General features: G+C 46.7%; 1 protein-coding gene across 7 annotated transcripts in view; it reads right to left on the bottom strand.

Moving 5' to 3' along the window:
- Window positions 1-19118, bottom strand: part of LOC106746194 (serine-rich adhesin for platelets) — an 84533-nt gene that overhangs the window by 10293 nt on the left and 55122 nt on the right. For all 7 annotated transcript variants that reach the window (XM_014622492.1, XM_014622489.1, XM_014622486.1 and 4 more), the window contains 6 exons: window positions 16769-16989; window positions 15022-15296; window positions 11644-11944; window positions 8673-8828; window positions 6893-8582; window positions 2698-2798 (listed from right to left, as the gene is read on the bottom strand). In XM_014622492.1, the coding sequence (XP_014477978.1) occupies window positions 2698-2798; window positions 6893-8582; window positions 8673-8828; window positions 11644-11944; window positions 15022-15296; window positions 16769-16989 (2744 nt within the window). The remainder of the gene's footprint in view (window positions 1-2697; window positions 2799-6892; window positions 8583-8672; window positions 8829-11643; window positions 11945-15021; window positions 15297-16768; window positions 16990-19118) is intronic.

The raw sequence follows: 19118 nt of genomic DNA, 5'->3' as shown, positions 1-19118 counted from the left end.
ACAGAAGCGTGACGGACCAGTTGTTAATTGTACGAAAATTAAAACAACGACCAAAGAGTTTCGTTCTCCGTTGCACAACATCGTCGTGTGCGAAGTGTGTTCATGTTAATGCACCTCTTTACGCATGTCCGAGTTACCCAAATTCTCCCCGAATTTTCGAGACGTCGTCGACATTGCTATTAACATTTTTTTCGTCAACTGCCGATTCAAAAACGCCACATTCGATCTGTTCATCGCTCACGAGCGCAGTCATTTCCGAGCCGCTCTCGAGCGACCGACGGCTCTTCTCCGCGATCAACTCGGTCGCCATTCGCGGGTCAAACTCCAGTAGGTTTCGGGCAATCGCGAAAACTCGGGAACGCCGAAAGAATGGTCCGTGAAAGTGCCTTGACCTCGGCACGCACGCGGAAAGACGATACTCAGCGGATCGAGAGTGGCCGGGGATATAACGTACGTGGTCGTATTTTCGTGAGACTCGCATCGAGCTATTTTCGGGCTGCGTGCGTGCGTGCGTGCGTGCCGCTAGTCAGGCTACACGGTGCACAAGCGAACGCGGAACGCGATATCGTGTAACCAAACATTTATCGACGAGAGAACACGGACGGACAGCAAGAAAAAATTATATATATATATATGTACACAATAAAAAATTTTATGTAAAAACAGTTCTTAAAAATTTTTACGTTACTTTAACACGGGGAATATGTTAAAAAGTACACAAATATATGTTAAATTAACATATTCACCTTGTTAGAGAAACATATAAATTTCAACGGACCGTTTCTAACACACAATTTTTTAATGTGCACGAATATTTATAACGCGCGCTATTCTAAAACCTCAGACGAGGTAAAAAGAAAAGGAAAAAATCCCGAGCGGAGGAAAGTGCCTACGTGATAATAGAGTTCATCAGCGGCTCGATTTCGCTTTCATGCGCCTTCTCGCGTCAGTACGGGACTCATCATCGTCGTCGTCGTCGTTTCTTCGAGGAGAAGAAAGCGCGAGGAAATAATCTTCCGGAAGATACGTGACATTATTGCGGGCTCAGCGAGTCGGCGATCGAGTAATCGGCATGCTCGGGCGAGACAATTTATTTGTCAATTGCACGCGCGTATCATACGCGCTCGTGTTCCGCGCGCGAGCGGCCGCGGCACGTTTTGAAAAGCGCGATATCAGGGCCGCGCGCCGCAAATTGCCTGGGCTAATGAGTTCGGAGGGAGCGGAAGTAACGAGGTTAAGGAACTACTGCTTTTCACACGTACACGGTGGTCTGACAGACTTTGCCTGGCCCAGCGCGGTCTGCCGCTGTCTCGTTTTATGGGATTAAGCTCGCGCGAGGAGACGAGATTTGCATCTGATTGCCCACCCGCGACCCTCCTTAACGCGCCGCACGACGACGTTGTTCTCGCGTATCTCGGGTTATTGTGTTATATCGTATATCATGAAGCTGCACACCGCTCGGACGTATACGACGAGATTCTTTTTTTTGTACGTTGTACGATGATCTTCGTGCGTCGTGAATGATTAATCCTGACAGTAACATGTTAGGCCTGCGAGACCTACACGCGTTCTTTTTTGCTTATTCTTTCTTTCATGTTAGGTGCAAGATTCTATGCCGCGTTCCTGTTACTTTATTATTCAGACAAAAGATCAGTCCGTGTGGCCACTATTATTATCAGTCTGACATTCAACAAGATAATTGATTTGCTGCACGGAGAAAAATGATTTACTGCTGGCGCAGCAAATTTATTCCGTCGCAGGAAAATCTGTCAGTTACTGTGTGGACAGCGAAACTATCTGCTAGAGTACTAAGTGCCATTCGCTGGATTACTTTGCCAAATTTGCAAATTATTGTGCTTTAAGAACAAATTAGTAAACGTAGGAAAACATCATTCTAACAGCACATTAACGCGTCCTAAGGACAGATTCACTCAGCAGAATATTATCTATCTTGGCGGCAAAATTGCAATTTCTGCTCTAATTCCGAATAATTCGTTGATTTCGTTATGCCAACTAAATTTTATCACTGTTGCAATGAATATGCAGTATAACAATATGTGGCTTCGCTGTAATAGCAAAATTATTTTTCTCCGTTTGGCGACAACCCACCAACTCTCTCTATATAAAAAGACAATAAATAAAAATTGCTAGCAAACTTAATAATTCGTGAAAGACCAAAAAATGCAAGTAATCACGACTTTTACAATCTTTTCGTGACGTAGGCCTAAGAGATCTATGGTGTTACTTCAGCGTCAAGATCACGGGTGTTATTCTCATAGTTAGACGCACACCACAGGTAGCGTTGGGTGAAACTACTGATTAAGCTCTTGGTTTTATCGCTTGGATCGCAGGAAGCCTCCAGCTGTACAAAATATACGAAATTATTGACGTTGCGTAAAGAAGGTTCTTCGGAAGTTCTCGACGAGAAAGAGAGAGAGAGAGAGAGAGATAAGCTGCGAGGTGATGAGCAAAATAGTTAATATCTGAGCGCAAACTTCTTTGCGTTTCGTGGTGTGGTCTGTACACTCGCGGAACGAGTTAAGCGTAACGTCGTCAGTAATGAGCGATCTAGATGAGGTAAACAGAAACAAGACGTCGTCGCATTTATCGCGGTACTGGTCGCGACGTTGTTGCTGTTGGGCATTATTATTTCTGGCTTTGTAACTCGAGAAAGAAATGGAGAGAACCTATGCTTACGAAACGGCCATCGATCTAATTCGATCCCAGCTCCATGGGCGAGTGCAACCATCGGCGTCCACCGATGCGTCGCACTTTTCACCACAGATTCGTGAGGCATCCTGTGTGACATGACGATGACGGTGATTATGAGGATACGTGTTCCACTGTGATTCGCACGATACGCACGTCATCATGCACGTTTAATTGCGCAAGCGTGTCTGTTATCGAGAAGCCGGGGAGTTGAAGCCGTTATTTTCTCTCAAATTATCAAATGAGGAGGGAGGAGGGAAAGGGGTGTGTCGCTAATTTGGGAAGATTTGGGAAATCGTGCTGCGGACCCCGTTTCGTTCTCGAGAAACAAAGACTCGAGCGAACTCCTCCGCTTTGGTTTCCGTCCGGCGCGTGCGCGGCCCGCGGATTTCGAGACACAACGATCGTGCAACCGTCGAACGAACTGCTCGCAACAGGTTATTGATTATTGATTAATCGCAGATAACCGGAAGAATGTAAATTCCGATGTAGCTAATATTAAAGCTCAATTAACATCCCGTAGGGCGGAGTTAACGATGCATATGGCGAACCGCGCACGATGCGGATGAAATTTTCGGATTGCGTCAAACAATGTTTGTGCAGGTAGGGTGGGGTAGGTTCGCTCACCCCGAATTCGAGAAAGTTCATGAATGTCCGCAAACTTTGGTATAGACATAGTTTATCGCGCGCCTGGTTTGTATGACTTTGCACTGAACCCAACTAAGTTCGTATTTCGCCCGTATTAGGTCGGGCCCCAGTGCATCGGTAGAACCGACGTGTCACGAAGTAAGAAGTTTGCAGTTTACGAAACTGCTAGATCAGATTGCGCCCGTGGATCGATGGTTCTACGTTCTCTCCTTCTTCGCGAAACGCAGCTGTGTGTGAGAGAGGCCTGGTGAAGTTTCGACACTGCCGATTCGTTATAACCACGGAGGAGCGAAGTGTGCAACGTGCTAAGAATACCGCGTGGCGTTATGCGGTAATCTATTTCCGCTCACGCGGCTATTTTTTTTCCTCTACGCGGCAATTCGAAACAAAATTGACTACTTTGTTCGCAACTCTGAAAAAAATTGGTTAATTAATACCAATTGCCGTATCGGATGACGCTGTAATGATGTAACCGTAATGAATCAACGTTACACAGAGAAAAAGATTCCTTTGGATATGGTGAAATTTCTTTCATTGAAACAAATTTATCCTTAGGAATGGAGCTAACAATCGAATATTTGATTCAACAAACAGGCTTTCTCAAAGCATAAGTATTTTTATTAAACAACATATTTTTTTTGTATTTTTTCATATAAACATTACAATAGTTGTCACAAGCAATAAATTATTTGGAAGAAATAACACTGTGTTAGAAAAATATTAAGGAGAAAAATCTTTTCTATTTCAATGGGACAATATTTAGCATATAATGAAGTAATTTTTTTTGTTGAAAACTAAATTAATCATTTTCTCTAAATAATATTGTATTTTCTATCAAACAACATAGTTTACGCTAGTGAAACAACGTTTTCGTTCAAACAAAATGATATTTGATATCAAATTATATTTTTTATATTAAGCAAAATAAGTCAAATAAACACGTGTACCATAAATCCAAAGAAATATTTTCTTCTGTGTACAATTACGGAAACTAAAGTTTCGCCGTTATTGTTGCCACTGTAGCCATTACGCTTGAAAAGTATAATAACGATTGGGTTACCACAAAAGGTATCCATTACAGAACAATGAATAAATTGTGCAACGAGAGAGAGAGAGAAAGAGAGAGAGAGAGAGAGAGACAGAGAGAGAGAGAGAGGTAAAACTTCGAATTGTTTATGATACTTCGTTCTCGTGCGTATTATGCATTTCGCTAAAATACGCAAATGTCATTTACAAACGCGCGATGAGAGACGGGTTAATCACAGGTTATCGTAAGACGCAGACTTCGCTGCGGAGTTCGCTCAGCTCGTCGCGAACTTTGCGAACAATAATTTGCCGCTCGCGCGAGCGCGAATCTGCCGTCTCAGGAGGTGCAGTAGTCCTCGAATTTATGTCCCGTAGTCTCGTGTTGTACCTACTTGCAGAGCCGAAGTGTCCCACTACCATCCCCGCACACGCACACAGATCTGATTGTCTCTCCTCGAGATAACATAGCCGGGGGATCGAGAGAGCGAGTGCGTGTATCTTGAGGTGTGCAACAATCGGCAACCGGTGTCGTGGTGCAATTAAAACTCTCTGCGCGAACAACGCCGCGAGTACTTCGGCGTCTTTAACGAAACAGTGTCTCGCCCGATCTCGATACTTGCTCCGAGGAATAGTCTAAGAATTGAGAGAGGGAGAGAGAGAGAGAGAGAGAAAGAGAGAGAAAGAGAGACAAAGAGAGAGAAAGAGAGAGCACCCTCCGAAACGCACGTACGAACTGGATAGCCGCATCCACATCTGCCTCATCGTCATCCCTCAACGACGTCGGCGCCGATCTTTCTCTCTCTCTCTCTTGATGACGCGAATCGCGAACGTGTATCGTTTGTTGTTAGTGTGCAATAAATAAATATGCATTCTTCCTCGTATACATATCGTATTTCGTTTTCGTTGCAACGCTTCCGACAATGGTTACACGCGTGGACAAGGAGACCGAGGTACGTAAAGTCGGGAAAATTATACGAAAATCTGGGGAAATCGGGAAGATCGCTTTCTGGGCGACAGAGAAGGTGTGACGAAGATGGGTGAACAATAAGAGTAAAAAAAAAAGAGAGAAAAAAAAGTGAAAAGAGGACGAGAGAACGAACAGAATTTGCAGGCGGGATCCGACACTTTGTTATCACGCCGATACTGAGAGGACGGTTGACAGGGAAATAAATAATACGAGTTATCACAAAGAAATGCAGTTTATTTACCACACCAACAAACTGACGCAAGCCTATTCTCTAAGGAGAGAGAGAGAGAGAGAGAGAGAGAACGATAAAGAGAGAAAGAAGGAGAGAGAGAGAAAGAAAGCGCGAGAAAGAAAATAAAAAAAAGTTACGAGACGAGAATGCGGCGCGCGTACGACGGCGGGCAACCCACGTGGCGACGACACCTGGCCACGTGCGGCTGCCGCCGACAACCGTTTCTCACTGGCTCCTTCGAAACGGAACGGGGACGGCTTGAAAGCTCAGAAAGCGCGAATCTCAAAAGTGCTTCGCTGTCGGACACGACGACGATATATGTTGCGTACATGTGAAACACGAAGCCACGTATTTGAGCAATGCGGGGTTTTACACGCGTCGCGGATCAACGTAGGAACGATGTGCGGCGCACGGGTCGCACATACGACTATATCACAATGTATAAAATGCAATATATTCACGATATACAGCGTATAGATAGATAGCTACACGTTCATAAACGTTCTCCGTTAATCGTTCACGCGTCGGTCCTACACATGCTCTTCTCTCTCTTGTCCTGTCGTAACCGTTATCTGCGTTACCGAAATTTCCGCGCGCTATGCTCTCGTATTACATAATCGATGTTATACCGATTCGTGATTCCCTGGTACCGGAATGTTTAATTTTGGGAAATTAATTGGAATCCGATTAAAATTAATTAACATTAACCGGAATTCGAGAACGCGATTTAATCAATGCCGCGCGCGGATCAATCGGCAGAGAGAAATGGGAAAGCTCGATCTGAAAATTTTCATCTCATTCCGTAGAGGATCGGACAATCCCCAAAATTTGTGAGAAACTAAACTCGGTGCTGGATCGCGGACACCTTGCGATCCGTGGATTGAAAGTCTACGCGAAAGTTACGTTCGGCGTAAAGTCACAATCCGACGAGTTCCGGTTCGCAGAATAACGAATAAAATTGATGTCTCTTCGCGCCAGCTTCTCGAAAGGAGCAAATATTGGATCGAGCGTTCCACTGGAAGACCGCTGCGTCGTCACTCTCGCAGCGAGGCAGTCCTCGTTACAGTGTCTGTGCTCGTGTAAAGGTCCACAGTCGTTAACACCGACAACCGAGACAACGCGAGATAGAGAGAGAGAGAGAGAGAGATGGAGAGACAAATAATATGATAGAGAGAGTGTAAAGGACAACAGGAGGAAGGTAGGTAGGACCCGCGGTACGTGTGTCTGCGGAGAGAGATTTCGACGAATTACAGGATGAGGTTCATTAGAACGCTGTAACACAGTACGGACACACAGAAGACGGTGGTTACCATTTGCATCGGTATACTGATATTGGTACCGGGCGTTCCCTCGTGCTCGCCGGGCGACTCAGTGCCCTTCGACTGGGTAGCGTTCGCGAGTAACGCGCCGTTCTCGATGTTACTTTTCGTTACGAGGTCGGTCGTTTGGGAACGAGTCGCGCTCGTAGTGCTCTCCGCGCTGCGGTCCCCCGCGTCTTCGCCGACTACGTCGTCGTCCTCATCGTCATCCTCGTCGTCTTCGTCGTTTCCACCTTCGAGAATCACCCACCCGTTGTCATCGATGTTGCCCCCTCCGGTTTCTCGAACCACTTCGCCCTCAATCGGCCCCGCGACACCTCCGATCTTAGCGTCGACGACATCGGAGGGGGCTTCAGTCGGCGAGGTCGCACGGTCAGACTCGCTCTCGGATTCGTCGGACACCAGCCAGCCGTTCTTGCCGAGGCTGCTTTGCCTGTATACGCGGCTCCTCGGCAGAAGTGTCTCCTCGGGTGCTCGTTGTTCGCTCGAGGGAGCGATCTTGACGTCGAGACCGCTCTCAGCGATTTTAGGAATGAGTTCGTCCTCCGGACGAGTCCCAGCTGCATCGCTGGGCTCGTCGCCGGCGGTGTCTTCAGTCTGTCGTTGATCGGCCGGCCGATCGATGGGATCGCTCGCGGATCCGAAGCCCGACACCGTTCGCACGTCGGCCTGCAGATCCTGCTCGGTGATCACCCAGCCATTGTCGTCGAACATCTCCTCGATACTCCTCTCGTCGATTATCGAGGCGCTGCGGCGCTTCAGGTCCCTCTCGTAGCGCACGTCGTCCGATTGCGTTAGACTGCTGTCGGCGCGGGTGTTGGAGCTGACGCTCAACACTGTGGCCTCCCCGTCGGTGTCGGAGGAGCTCGAGGAGTCTTCGCTCTCCGTATCGCTCGCGTCGTCCGAATCCCCGCGCTCCTCCTTCTTCTCTTTCTTCAAGTTGCAATTCTCGTCCCGAGACTCGTCGTCCTCTTCCACTTCCTCGTCCTCCGAGTCGCTCTCGGAATCGCTCTCCGACTCGCTGTCGGACATTGTTCGCCCGCTGACGGAGCTCGAGCTCTCGGACACGCCTCGGGAGTCCTTGGACTTGGATCGGCCTCTGCTCTGGTCGATCGTCTCGGCGGACAGACTCGAGAGATCCGACGCGGACCGCTCGACGACACTCGCATTTCTCACATCATCCTCGAGCGGCGCCCGAACAGGCGTGTCCTCGGATTCACGCTTCTCGGGCATGACGGTGTCGCGCGTCCTCGTCGCGGAGTCGTCGTCGGTCGCGACGCTTTCATGCCGGTCGCGACCGCTCACCAATGAGACCTCATCGTTCCCCGAACGACCGTCCACTAACGCGTCGTCTTCGGCCACGCTCGCAACCCGACTACCGCGGCTACCCTCCATGAGACTTTCGGGGCTAATCGCGAGGTGGGAGGAGGATGAGGTGGTCGATTTGTTGTCGGTGTCCGTAATACCGTCCGTTTGCGGGGTAGTGTTCGTCGGTGGCGGTATAACCTGCCTCAGTGCGTCCCCGTAGTCGGCGTTAAAAGCGTAATCCGCGATTGTAGTGGTAGTAGTGGTAGTGGTAGTAGTAGCAGTAATAGTAGTGGTAGTAGTAGTAGTAGCCGCGATTACTATATCGTCCTCGACGCGACCGGCCGATCTTACGTCGGTACCGTCACTAAACGTCCTAAAACGATTACAGTCGAGGGGGTTACTGGAATTATTAGAAGTGGCCTGATCGTGAGTCTGACCGTGAGCTACGTGCTGAGCTACGAACCTGCTGGTGTAGCCGCCCGGCGTGGCCGTCGACGTCGCGACGCCCACGCCAACGCCGCCGCCAATGCCGCCGCCGCCGCCGCCGCCCGGACTCGTCATCGTCGTCATCGTCGGGCTCGTCACGGAATGCGCGGGGCTCCCCCTCGGCGACGAATACCTGGGACACGAGTGAACGGTCGGACTTTCTCTCCTTTCTCTCGGGACTCTCTCGAACTACGCTACTGCTACTTCTAAGGGGGAGGCTTCGCCCGAGCTTGCTGCTTTTTCCTGATTGCGCCCACGACGCAGCGTTGCCATAAACTGATCTCAGCCGCATGAGGGGAACGCGGCACGCGCTTGTGTGCGTCTTCCCATCATGCGGCTAAGGCCAGTTTATGGCAACTCTGCGTGGACGCTCCCCGCACGACCGAACGACGACGTCGCGCCGTTCGTTTCCTCTCTCTTCCCGCGTGTTTCTTTCTCTCTGACTTTCATTCCTTTTCTATTCGGAGACGCGCGCGATCGTGACACACGTGTGTGTCTCACGTTGTCCCGAGTATTACCGGACCGTTCGAGAACCTCTTCTCGGCGCGGGATTAAGGCGCGAGCTTATGCGATTAGTGAGCTCCCGTGATCTCGCTTTATTTCCAGCCGGTCGGAGTTTCCGAAGGCCGCCGAGTTCGATCGCGATCAGGAATATTCTTTTTCGATCGCGTCGCGCGAATAACAATTACGGCCTTTGCGATTTCTCGCTTGGAGCGCGACGGTGCGTCCAATTAAACGTTCGTTCGCCCGAACCGCCTGAAGCTCCCATGTATGCGTAAGATGAACGGACGAATGAGTGGAGACTACGATGTTAATCTGAAATATTAACCCTCGAATAACAAGATTGGGTCGGATCCGACCGGACCCATATTCCAGCTTCTGTAGACGCGCTGGTGAAACATAGCGTGTTGCGGTTTCGTAAATCTTTCATTCAAGTCAGTCTTCCCGCATCGACTGATAGTGTAAAATAAGTGGGACTACATTGTCTTGCCCGGTATAAAGCTTAATTCCCTTACCGGCGCGTTTTCCCGGTCGAATGCGGCCACTTTGTTATTAACGTCACTTTCTCGATTATTTTGTTATTTTCTTGAGCAAAGTATTTGTAATAAATCAACAACGATAATAGGTTTTAATTTTTTTTTACTAATTAAAGGGAAAAGCGGACAATTTTCTCTTTTTTATTTATTTAATAAAATTGTTTTCAAAGTTTTTCCTCTTTTTATTTCTTTATTATATATTATTTTATTATATATTCATTTTTTCTTAAAGAAAACTAATAAGTTGGATATTTCACAGATGATTTTTAAAGATTTCCATCCAAATAAATATTGCAATGTTTTCTACATTTCAGGCATTTCACATATTTTGTGACATATTTTATTTACTTCTAAATATTTTCCAACTTATTGTGAGAATGAAAAGTGTTACCTAGTCGGCAAAATTAGTTGGAAAAACTACAAAATGCTTCTACCGGTCGGATTCGATTGACCTTGTTATACGTGTGACGCATGAACTTTGTTATTCGAGGGTTAACAATCGACGGAGACAAATATCGGTCTCAATTTCCCAAAGCGGAAATTGATCACACGCTCGTGCCGCTCGAATGCGAGCGAGCGCTAGGCCGCTGCCTTGCAGTCGAGCTTTCGCGCGTCCTAATATTATAATTCATCGCCAGGCTGAACGGCTAATCAGTTCCCGCAGCGGTACGTGGAAAGTTTCTGATAGTAGCGCGCGATGGGAGCAGGCCACGTGATTCTTTTACAAAAGCCGGAGAGTCGCGGCCCGGCCGGGAAGCACTTACGGAGCCCCTCCGTTCTCTCCCTGTTCCTATTCTCTTTTCCCCTTCCTCTACCTCCCCCCTCTCTCTCTCTTTCTCTTTCTGTCTCCCCCGACCGTTCCTCGTTTCTTTAACCCACCCTCAGTCTGTAACGGGAGATTGCGGGAGCGTCGGGGAGAGTTCGCTTCGAAATTCAGCGCGAGTGTGCGCGGCAACTCCCGGATGCGGCGGAGGAGCGCCGGGATGCGTGACTGGCGCCGGCGGTACCGACGCTCGTAACGAGCGCGAGTAAACACGCGGGGAATAGCACGAGGGAGGCTCGGGCCGAAAACTCGGCGGTAATTCCTCGCAGCGAAAACGCGATATTGCCAATTCATATCGAACGATACTTTTCCCAATGTCGGTTACTCGAGAGCGTCCTTACCGAACGTATTCGAAGAAAAAACTACCGTCGATCTACGAGATAGGTACTTTAACCCTTTCGCTGCGGCGCGCTCCAGCTAAAAGTGCACGCCGTGCGCGGCACGGTATTCAATTGTATGATATTGAAGCGGAGCGATAAAAGAAAATTCTAACCGAAAAATTCGAACAAGCTGCAGTTCGTATACAGAGTCTGCAAATGGCGAACGATTTTCCACGACGTATACACATGACGTATCCAATTGGCCGTAGTTATGCAAGATTCGGCCCACAAAATTATAATTTTTAAGATTTTATTACCGACGGGTACGTCTTTCTACATAAAACAAAACGATTCAAGTTTCACAGACGTATAAAATTAATTAAAAACGGTTTTCATTTTCTACTGGTCGTGCCATTTTTACCAGTTGTTTCTTTTTACCTATTTTTTTAAGGGTTAAGCTTGTCGGAAAGTGAACTATGCCCGACTTCTTGATTACGATTACGAAGAACCTCAGTGTTATTTGTACTTTTTAAATCATATCAAATTTTCGTCTTTATTTTTCTCGAAACGTGCACCATGTGGATTGGATCTTTCTCGCATAACTATGGCTGATTGAGAAGTCACTTTTCAGCGACGGATATATCGGTCGTACGCAGCGAATGAGTTAAGAGGAGAAGGAGGAACAGAGAGACGAAGAGGACTGCAAGAGAAACGACGGACTTCCGTGTCCATCGTCTGACGACGTCTCGATAAACCAGAGATACTTGCCTGGTGGAAGGCGAATCCTCTTTACTTCCCCTCCTAGCCTCGGCGCTACGAGCGAGCAGAGGTCCTATGTCAGTGCGGGCCATGGCGGATTCATTCCTCTGACGATCCTGTGGAACGCTGGAGGTTGAGGACGGAACAGCGTTGGGCGGATGAACGTCCGTTTCCGACTCCTCGGTATCCGACTCCGTCTCCTCGGACGAGCTGCTCGTCTCTTCGTCATCGTCCTCCTCTTCCTCCTTCTTCTTCGGGGCCGGCTCTTCTCGTGGCGTTTGGATTGGTGGTGGTGGGGCCGCACGATTACCTGAAAATAGACGAATTTCGACGTCAGCTTCAGTAACGCGCGATATTTTGAGTTTAAACTTGGCGAATCGGAAAAATGATATGTAAAATCACACTGAACGTTCTACTCTCATGACGTCACAATCAACGGTGTATTTGGCATCGTTGATGATATATTTAAGGGGAAGAATTCCCGGAAAAATGTCTCCCCCTCGTCTTTCGCCGAGATCACGATACGTTTCGCCAAAATATCGCGTTTAGGTTTAACGAGGAAGAAACGGCGAGAGGCAGGCGTACCTGTCGCGTCACGCGCATTTGCGTAGATTCCAGGTGCAGGGGGAGTGTGGGTGGGCTAATGCCGCCTACGTGATCGCGGTTGACGGAAATACGATGCAAAAACGAGCCGATCATATCGACTGGCTGACAGCGGTCCCGACGTGAGCGAATATCGCCACGTCCGCGTGTCTCGACGTAGGCGAAACACGTCGCCTCCGACTTAACACGTGGGCGCGGGATGTGACGTGGAGCCGGAACGTCGGAAAAGCGGACCGACAGCGCGCTTAACTAAGAGCGCTGAATGCGTAATGCAATTACCGTGTCGCGCCGCTCTCGCCGGCGCGAATTTCAGCCTTCGAATCTGAAGTATCGCCTTTCTCGCGCGCGCGAAGCGAGAGAGGCTCGCTCGCACACCCGGGTGTCGCCCCGTTTATGCGCCGTTGCGAATTGCAACGCTGTGTAACACGACTGTAACCGCTATGTGCAGCTGCATTTTACGCGCACCCTTCGCATACGGGATTAGCAAGCGCGCATGTGTTCGCGAACTCGTGGCTCGTAGCCGCAGCAGGTACGCGGAGATTCACGATCGGATGTGAAACACCTTTTACGCCGGGCGCGATGTCCGTTACTTCCACTTCATGTTCGTACACGCGCTTCCCTCGGGTTTTATTTCTTCTCGAATATTGTCCCGCCCGTAAAAAGAGTGTTCGACGAAACGGGAATATCGNTTCCTCGAAAACGCGAAATAGCAATGTCCCAGCTACGGGTGTGTTTAGCGTAACATTCGACGTTAAATAACGAATAACACATGATGTTACCTCAGCATTAAGATTGCGAGTGTCACTCTCAGGGTTAATATATATATATATATTAACCCTGAGAGTGACACTCGCAATCTTAATGCTGAGGTAACATCATGTGTTATTCGTTATTTAACGTCGAATGTTACGCTAAACACACCCGTAGCTGGGACATTGCTATTTCGCGTTTTCGAGGAAAAGTGTTTCCCGTGCAGATAAAGACACCCGAACTCTCCGAGAGCGAAAGATTAAACGCAAATTTGTCCGTACATTCAATTACCGCGAGGCGCTCGATAGGGTGCTGAGAAGTACAATGGAGCCTAGACAAAATTGGCGTGCGAGAAACGAGCAGAAACGCGCTTTCGTTTCCCTTCGTGTAAATAATAGGTAATAGGAGTACAACCGGAAATTGGGACGTGCCGTGGATAGAGCTCCCAGTTTCGTCTGCTATAAAAGGGTCAAACCCTCGATTACTATCCGGTTGTATTGTTCCTCCTAATTCTCTGTGACGTGTACACGAAGACGAATTCGGCACACAATCCTTTCAGACGTTGCACACACTTCGCTCCGCATTGTTCCGCTATCAATTACTTAAATCGTTATTATCTTCTCTTTTGCAGTCTCCAAAAACTCGAGATTTCTCGGTGGAAAAAAGAATTAATCGACGTGAAATCGGGAATATAAAAGGAAGCGTTTTATCGTTAAACTTTCGTAAAATTAAGTAAATTAACAAGTCGAGTAATTTCAATGAAGACAGACAGGTATTATTTAACTTTGAATTTATAACAGCACGGAAAGGAAATTCAGTTTCCTGCAACTAAATAGGGATCAAATGAAAACTCGGCGACGAGAAATGATACTTTTACCACCGCGACTGAGAACAGTATGAACGTTCAGCCGTATTAAAACTCGGTTAACTGCGAGCAATTGACTGAGCGGAAACCTCCTTCTGCATGAATCTTTCTGTCCCTACAATCGAGTTTCGTTTGGTCCCCGGACAACGGAAAATTCAGTTACACCAATGGAATTATTTCCTCCGTGAGGACTCGCGCATAAGTGTCTCGTTTGAAATACCACGTCAGCGAAGTAAATCTCGAATTTTTCATTTCGTCGGATGAAGAGATCGAGATTATCAAAAATGGAATTCGCATCACTATCCTCCACAATTCTCCTCTCACGATATTCTCGTATAAGCGAGTTTCGAAAATAAAAATATGACACGGCCCGCCAAATAATATTTTGTCTAGATATACCACGTGTTAGGATCGTGATATGGCTGTGTTCAGAAATATCTCTCTCAATGTGTTTTCGTGATTTCAGTGGGAAAGTAACGGGGGTACTGTGTACCCTTGGGTGTTTAGCGTTCCCGGACTACCCCAAGGGAACGTTTGAAAAATTCCAATCCAAATTAAACACATGTACTTCTATCAATGTAATATTATTATACATTGTTTCTTTCTTCTGTTATGACAAGATTAACAACAATGAGGAGGTTATGACACAGGTAAGTAGACAGTAACACACCGATTCACATCGACACCCCCTGTTCGTCGAGTGGTTTGATGGCACTCTATGTGATTGTACGTTTCCGGAAATCTCACATGAACGCACACTGAGAGCCACATTCAGTGTTTCCGAGCGGCTAATAGTGTGTGCACACTGTGTGTATTTCCGAACGCAGCCTACGTTATTATTGTCACCGATAGTACAGAGAAAAGCTGGTGATCGTGGCTAAGTAAACGCGGAGATGTGTAAAGTGAACCATCGTGGAAACGAGAGCTGTCTTTCTCGCTCGCGTTTCTTAGACCGACTCGAAGATTAAGACAAGAACGCTTGCTGATTGCATTGAATAAACGAAGACCTGGTGAGTCGAAGTCGAAATATTAATTGTATTGATTTATCAGTATCCTAATCTACTGTTCCTGGCCAAATCACGAAGCCTCTCGCGCAATCTTACATTCGAGTCGTCGTTTGTCAGCCAAATCTACCGAGATTAGCACAGATAATAAGACAAACTTCTTACCTGCGCCTAAAAAACGACTCTGAAACGGCCTGGTCGTCGCCGCGCTGATGTTCGACTCCCTGCCGGTCGTGGAGGTGACAGACGGCCCGGTCGACAGGGTGGTGGTAGTGTTGGTCGGCGGCGCCCTCGACAGGTACTTCTGCTTCATCTCCTCGGCCGTAAAGGGCGCGCCCGTGTTGCGGATGCCCGATCCGGTCGAACTCTCGGAGCCGGTGCTCGAGTCCGACGAGGCGCTCCTGGCCGCGGGGGGAGCATGAGTTTCCGCCGAAGTTCTCCTGCGAGCAACGATATTTCAAACAACCGCGTTAATAACACAACTCAACGTGAAGTTACTTGCTCGCGCTGTTTAACAACGACGTTGCCTATGAACTCCGACACTAAGTCCGACACTAGCTCCGGCCCAGGCGAACGAACGAACGCCTGCCGGCCGGCTGACTAGCTGGCGATTGCAAATCTCGCGGTTACCACTGACGTGATTAATATCCGCGTGAACAAACATGCCCCGGTCGGTCTTTCGTCCCTTTTGGGAGGACGCGCGAGTTTATCATCGCACTCCGCGGTTGTTAAGGCAGCCGAGTAAGGATGTTTTCATTTGGGATTCCCCGACCCGGCGTCGCGTTCACCTCTCGAGCGCGGTTTCGACGTTGCGACGCCGGTGGACGGAGTCGACGGTTACGCCAGCGCATCGCCTTGGTGGATTAATCCGGTGAAATGTTTGCCATTCCGTCTTCCGGCAGAAGCCCGCTCGATTATCGGTCGATCTCGCGATATGGTTTTTTGGACGTAACGCTTCTCTTTCCTTTTATTCTTCCCACGTGATCCTTTTAAATTTTCTAATTCTATCGAGCATTTTAAAATTGTGGATACTCTTGGATCATTGTGTGTTGTTCTGGTTCGCTTCGGTACTGAATATTGTTTTGTAATATGGTCTCAATGTTATGAAATTCATCTCAACCTGATTGAGCGTATTGAACATCAATTTTTGAGATTGGCTGCTTCCCAAATGGATAAGCCAATCCTATTACTTGTCATAATTATCAATCTCTTTTATATGGTCAAAACTTGTACTCTCTATTAATTGGAAGAATTAATGTTGACCTACTTTCCACTTTTAAACTTTTCAATTATTTTATGGATTGTCCGGGTGTCCTGAAACGACTTAATGTTTCTTGAAGATATTTTAGGTATCCTCTAGTGTTTGATGTGGAATGCCATAGGACTTCCTACGGTAAATTTAGCGGTAGACTGTGTGTCTTATCCAATGAATATTCATCTCTGAGGTGGATTTTTTTTAATGGAGCGTCTTCAAACATTAAAAACTCACTTACTGCCATCTTTAACTCGACTTACTAATTTATTTCATATTATATATGTACTTTTTTCTTTTTTTATGTATTGCTTGTATCTACTAATTTATTGTTTGTTTTTATCTATTTTTTAATTTTAGTATCAATGTTATTACTGTATTTTATTATTAATTTTATAACGCAATTTTTTAATATAACGGTAACGGCGATCGGATACTCTTCTTTTGTATTTTCATAAGTACTGCGCCTACATTTTTAATCAAAAGATGCTTTATCATAAATTAAAAAAATGTTATTATTATTCTTTTAATTTGTTAATTATCCGCTTTGAGTCCGACACAAACGAACTCGCTCGCCGTCGAAGAGAGTCTCAAGCAGATCGACGCGTTCGGCTGAACTTTTGTACGGTCAACTTCGTGATCGCGATCTCGCGCGTTTACCTGGCGATAGCCGGCCGCCTGACCGGTTCCTCGACCTCCCGCTCCGGGAGTTCCCTCGGTGGCGGATGAACCGGAGGAGCAGGCGCCGTCGGCTGTCTCTCCTCCACCGTGTCGGTGTGGGTGGCCGCCGCGGCGTTCTTGTTCTGCTTCTTGATCCTCGAGATCTCGTCGTCCTCGCTGGTTTGTCTCGCCATCGCGCTCGGTACCTTTCTCACTTGCACCTGCGCGTTAAAAAACAATTAGTCACGACGAATGCCGCGAATCCCGCCCTGTTTCGTCGCCCAACTTCGCGCGAATTATGCGCGCCGAGAGTCTTCCTTCGCGCGCGCGCGCAAGACCCGACGACGACGATTTCTTTCATCGCCCCCGAGCGTGCGAGGTTTACAATCGAGAGCGCGCGCGATTTATCGCGACCTGTGACAAGGTCGCAGGTGCATTTAAATGCACATTACGACGCGTAACCTGTAGCGCGATCGACACGAAACGGCGCAGCGCGCGTCGCAAGCAGGTACGCGTGATACGGGATCAAGTGGATGGTGTAATGACGAAACCCGACGAAAAGTGCAAAACCGTGTATTGTTATTCCATTCGCAGCGCTTCATACAAAATACAATGTCTGAGAGCAGGCGAACTTTTATATAATTGGATAAATAGATAGATTGATAGATAGATACATTATCTTCTCTCGCTATTATCTACATCCTATGTACACACGTATTATCTACACATTGTTAGCTATCTACTGGGAAATTGTCATAGAAAATTAACGCTACGCAAAATTCACATAATGTTCCGTCGAGCGTTTTCGCGGTTTTCGCGTAATACTCGGCGACAGGTCGTCGTAGGCTATTGGAAGATACGATCCCCTCCTCGCGTAGGAGGCCGATACTGTATGCATGTATTTTGTACGTTCATTGAGCTTTCTCGCTTTCGTCTCTCTTTACTAAACACCAGCCGCAAACATCCGAACAATGGGATGCGCGTTTATCGAATATATTTCGTTCGTCGGCACCGGCCCGTCACGCAGCATGGTGAGTGCGATCCCATCCGTTTATTTCTCCCGCCATAATAAGGGATTCCTTGCGCGAAAGTGCGGAGGTGTATCACTGTCAAAAACAAATACGATGTCGTCAAATTCACGTCAAATTTGCGTCCAATCGAGTCGTATTCTTAATTAATTAATTAACGGGCGCCCGTCAATTCTAGAGTCCCTCTAGAAAACCGAATCTGGCCACTGCCCTCAGAATAGCGTATATGAGTGGTGAAGGTAATATATATTTCGAAATATCGAATGTCTAGTTTAGACACCAGTTAAAAAGCTTCTGTTGTAATAAAAGACGTGAATGGTGTTAGTAATAAACAATAAATGGCAAGGTGTTTAATTATCTTGATAAATGTCAAGTACGGAACTATTTGATACTATATTCTTGAAGAAAGTCAAATATGCATATAAGTTATTTACTCTCTAACCTTACCATAATGTAAACGATATTTATAAAATTAATTATGAAAGTATTATTAAAATAAACTTTATTTAAAGGTGCCTTTTTAAAAGTAAAACCATGCCTTTTTAGTAGTAAAACAATGACGATGTAATCTGCTTTTAAATAGCATATGTTTAATAAATTACATCGCACAACTGTGTTTTTGCATGTGCATTTCATTTAAATGTTATAAATTCGTTTCCTTACGTACATGCAACATGCGATTATATATGTTTGTCTGGATAGGTTTTTAATTAATATTAAACAGATTAACACAAACTAGCTTGTTTCTAGAAAAATGTACACACATGTTATGACTCAAGTACACACATGTTATGACTCAAGTTTATATATATTCAATGTAATGAGTATCATTCATATAAAATTAAAAATATCTGTTATAATATTAACAAACGTATTATAAACATATTAATAATTTACTTTATTTTGAACAAATAAGCGATCCCTCTGCACTTTGATTTGTTCTGTCATTTTGAGAGCAATACGGATCAGACCAATGAAAAAATATCTAAGAGTGGCCAGACTCTGCTTTCTAGGGACTCTAGTCAACTCGAGCTCGCGGCCGAGACTCGCGAGTAGTACGACTCGGGATTCCGAGGACGCCGAGGTTAGAAAGAAAACAAAGGAGAGTATTCTCCTTAAAAAAAGCAAAAAAGATTCGACATTCCTATATAAAAACGCGGATGTAAACATGTAAACACTCGTCGCGCTCACGGTCGAATTTTCTGCTGTAATGCTCGCCCGGATATTTTTTGACGGTGTCGTCCGGTTACGACGCGCTGTGACATCGTTTTTCGTGCGTTTCGTAAAACTGCATGCAAGACCGATTCCATAGCGTTAATTGA

The sequence above is a fragment of the Dinoponera quadriceps genome, unplaced genomic scaffold, assembly GCF_001313825.1.
Source record: "Dinoponera quadriceps isolate SergipeBrazil2010 unplaced genomic scaffold, ASM131382v1 scaffold566, whole genome shotgun sequence".
In the NCBI taxonomy this organism is placed as follows: domain Eukaryota; kingdom Metazoa; phylum Arthropoda; class Insecta; order Hymenoptera; family Formicidae; genus Dinoponera; species Dinoponera quadriceps.
This window is presented reverse-complemented; position numbering and strand designations above follow the sequence as displayed.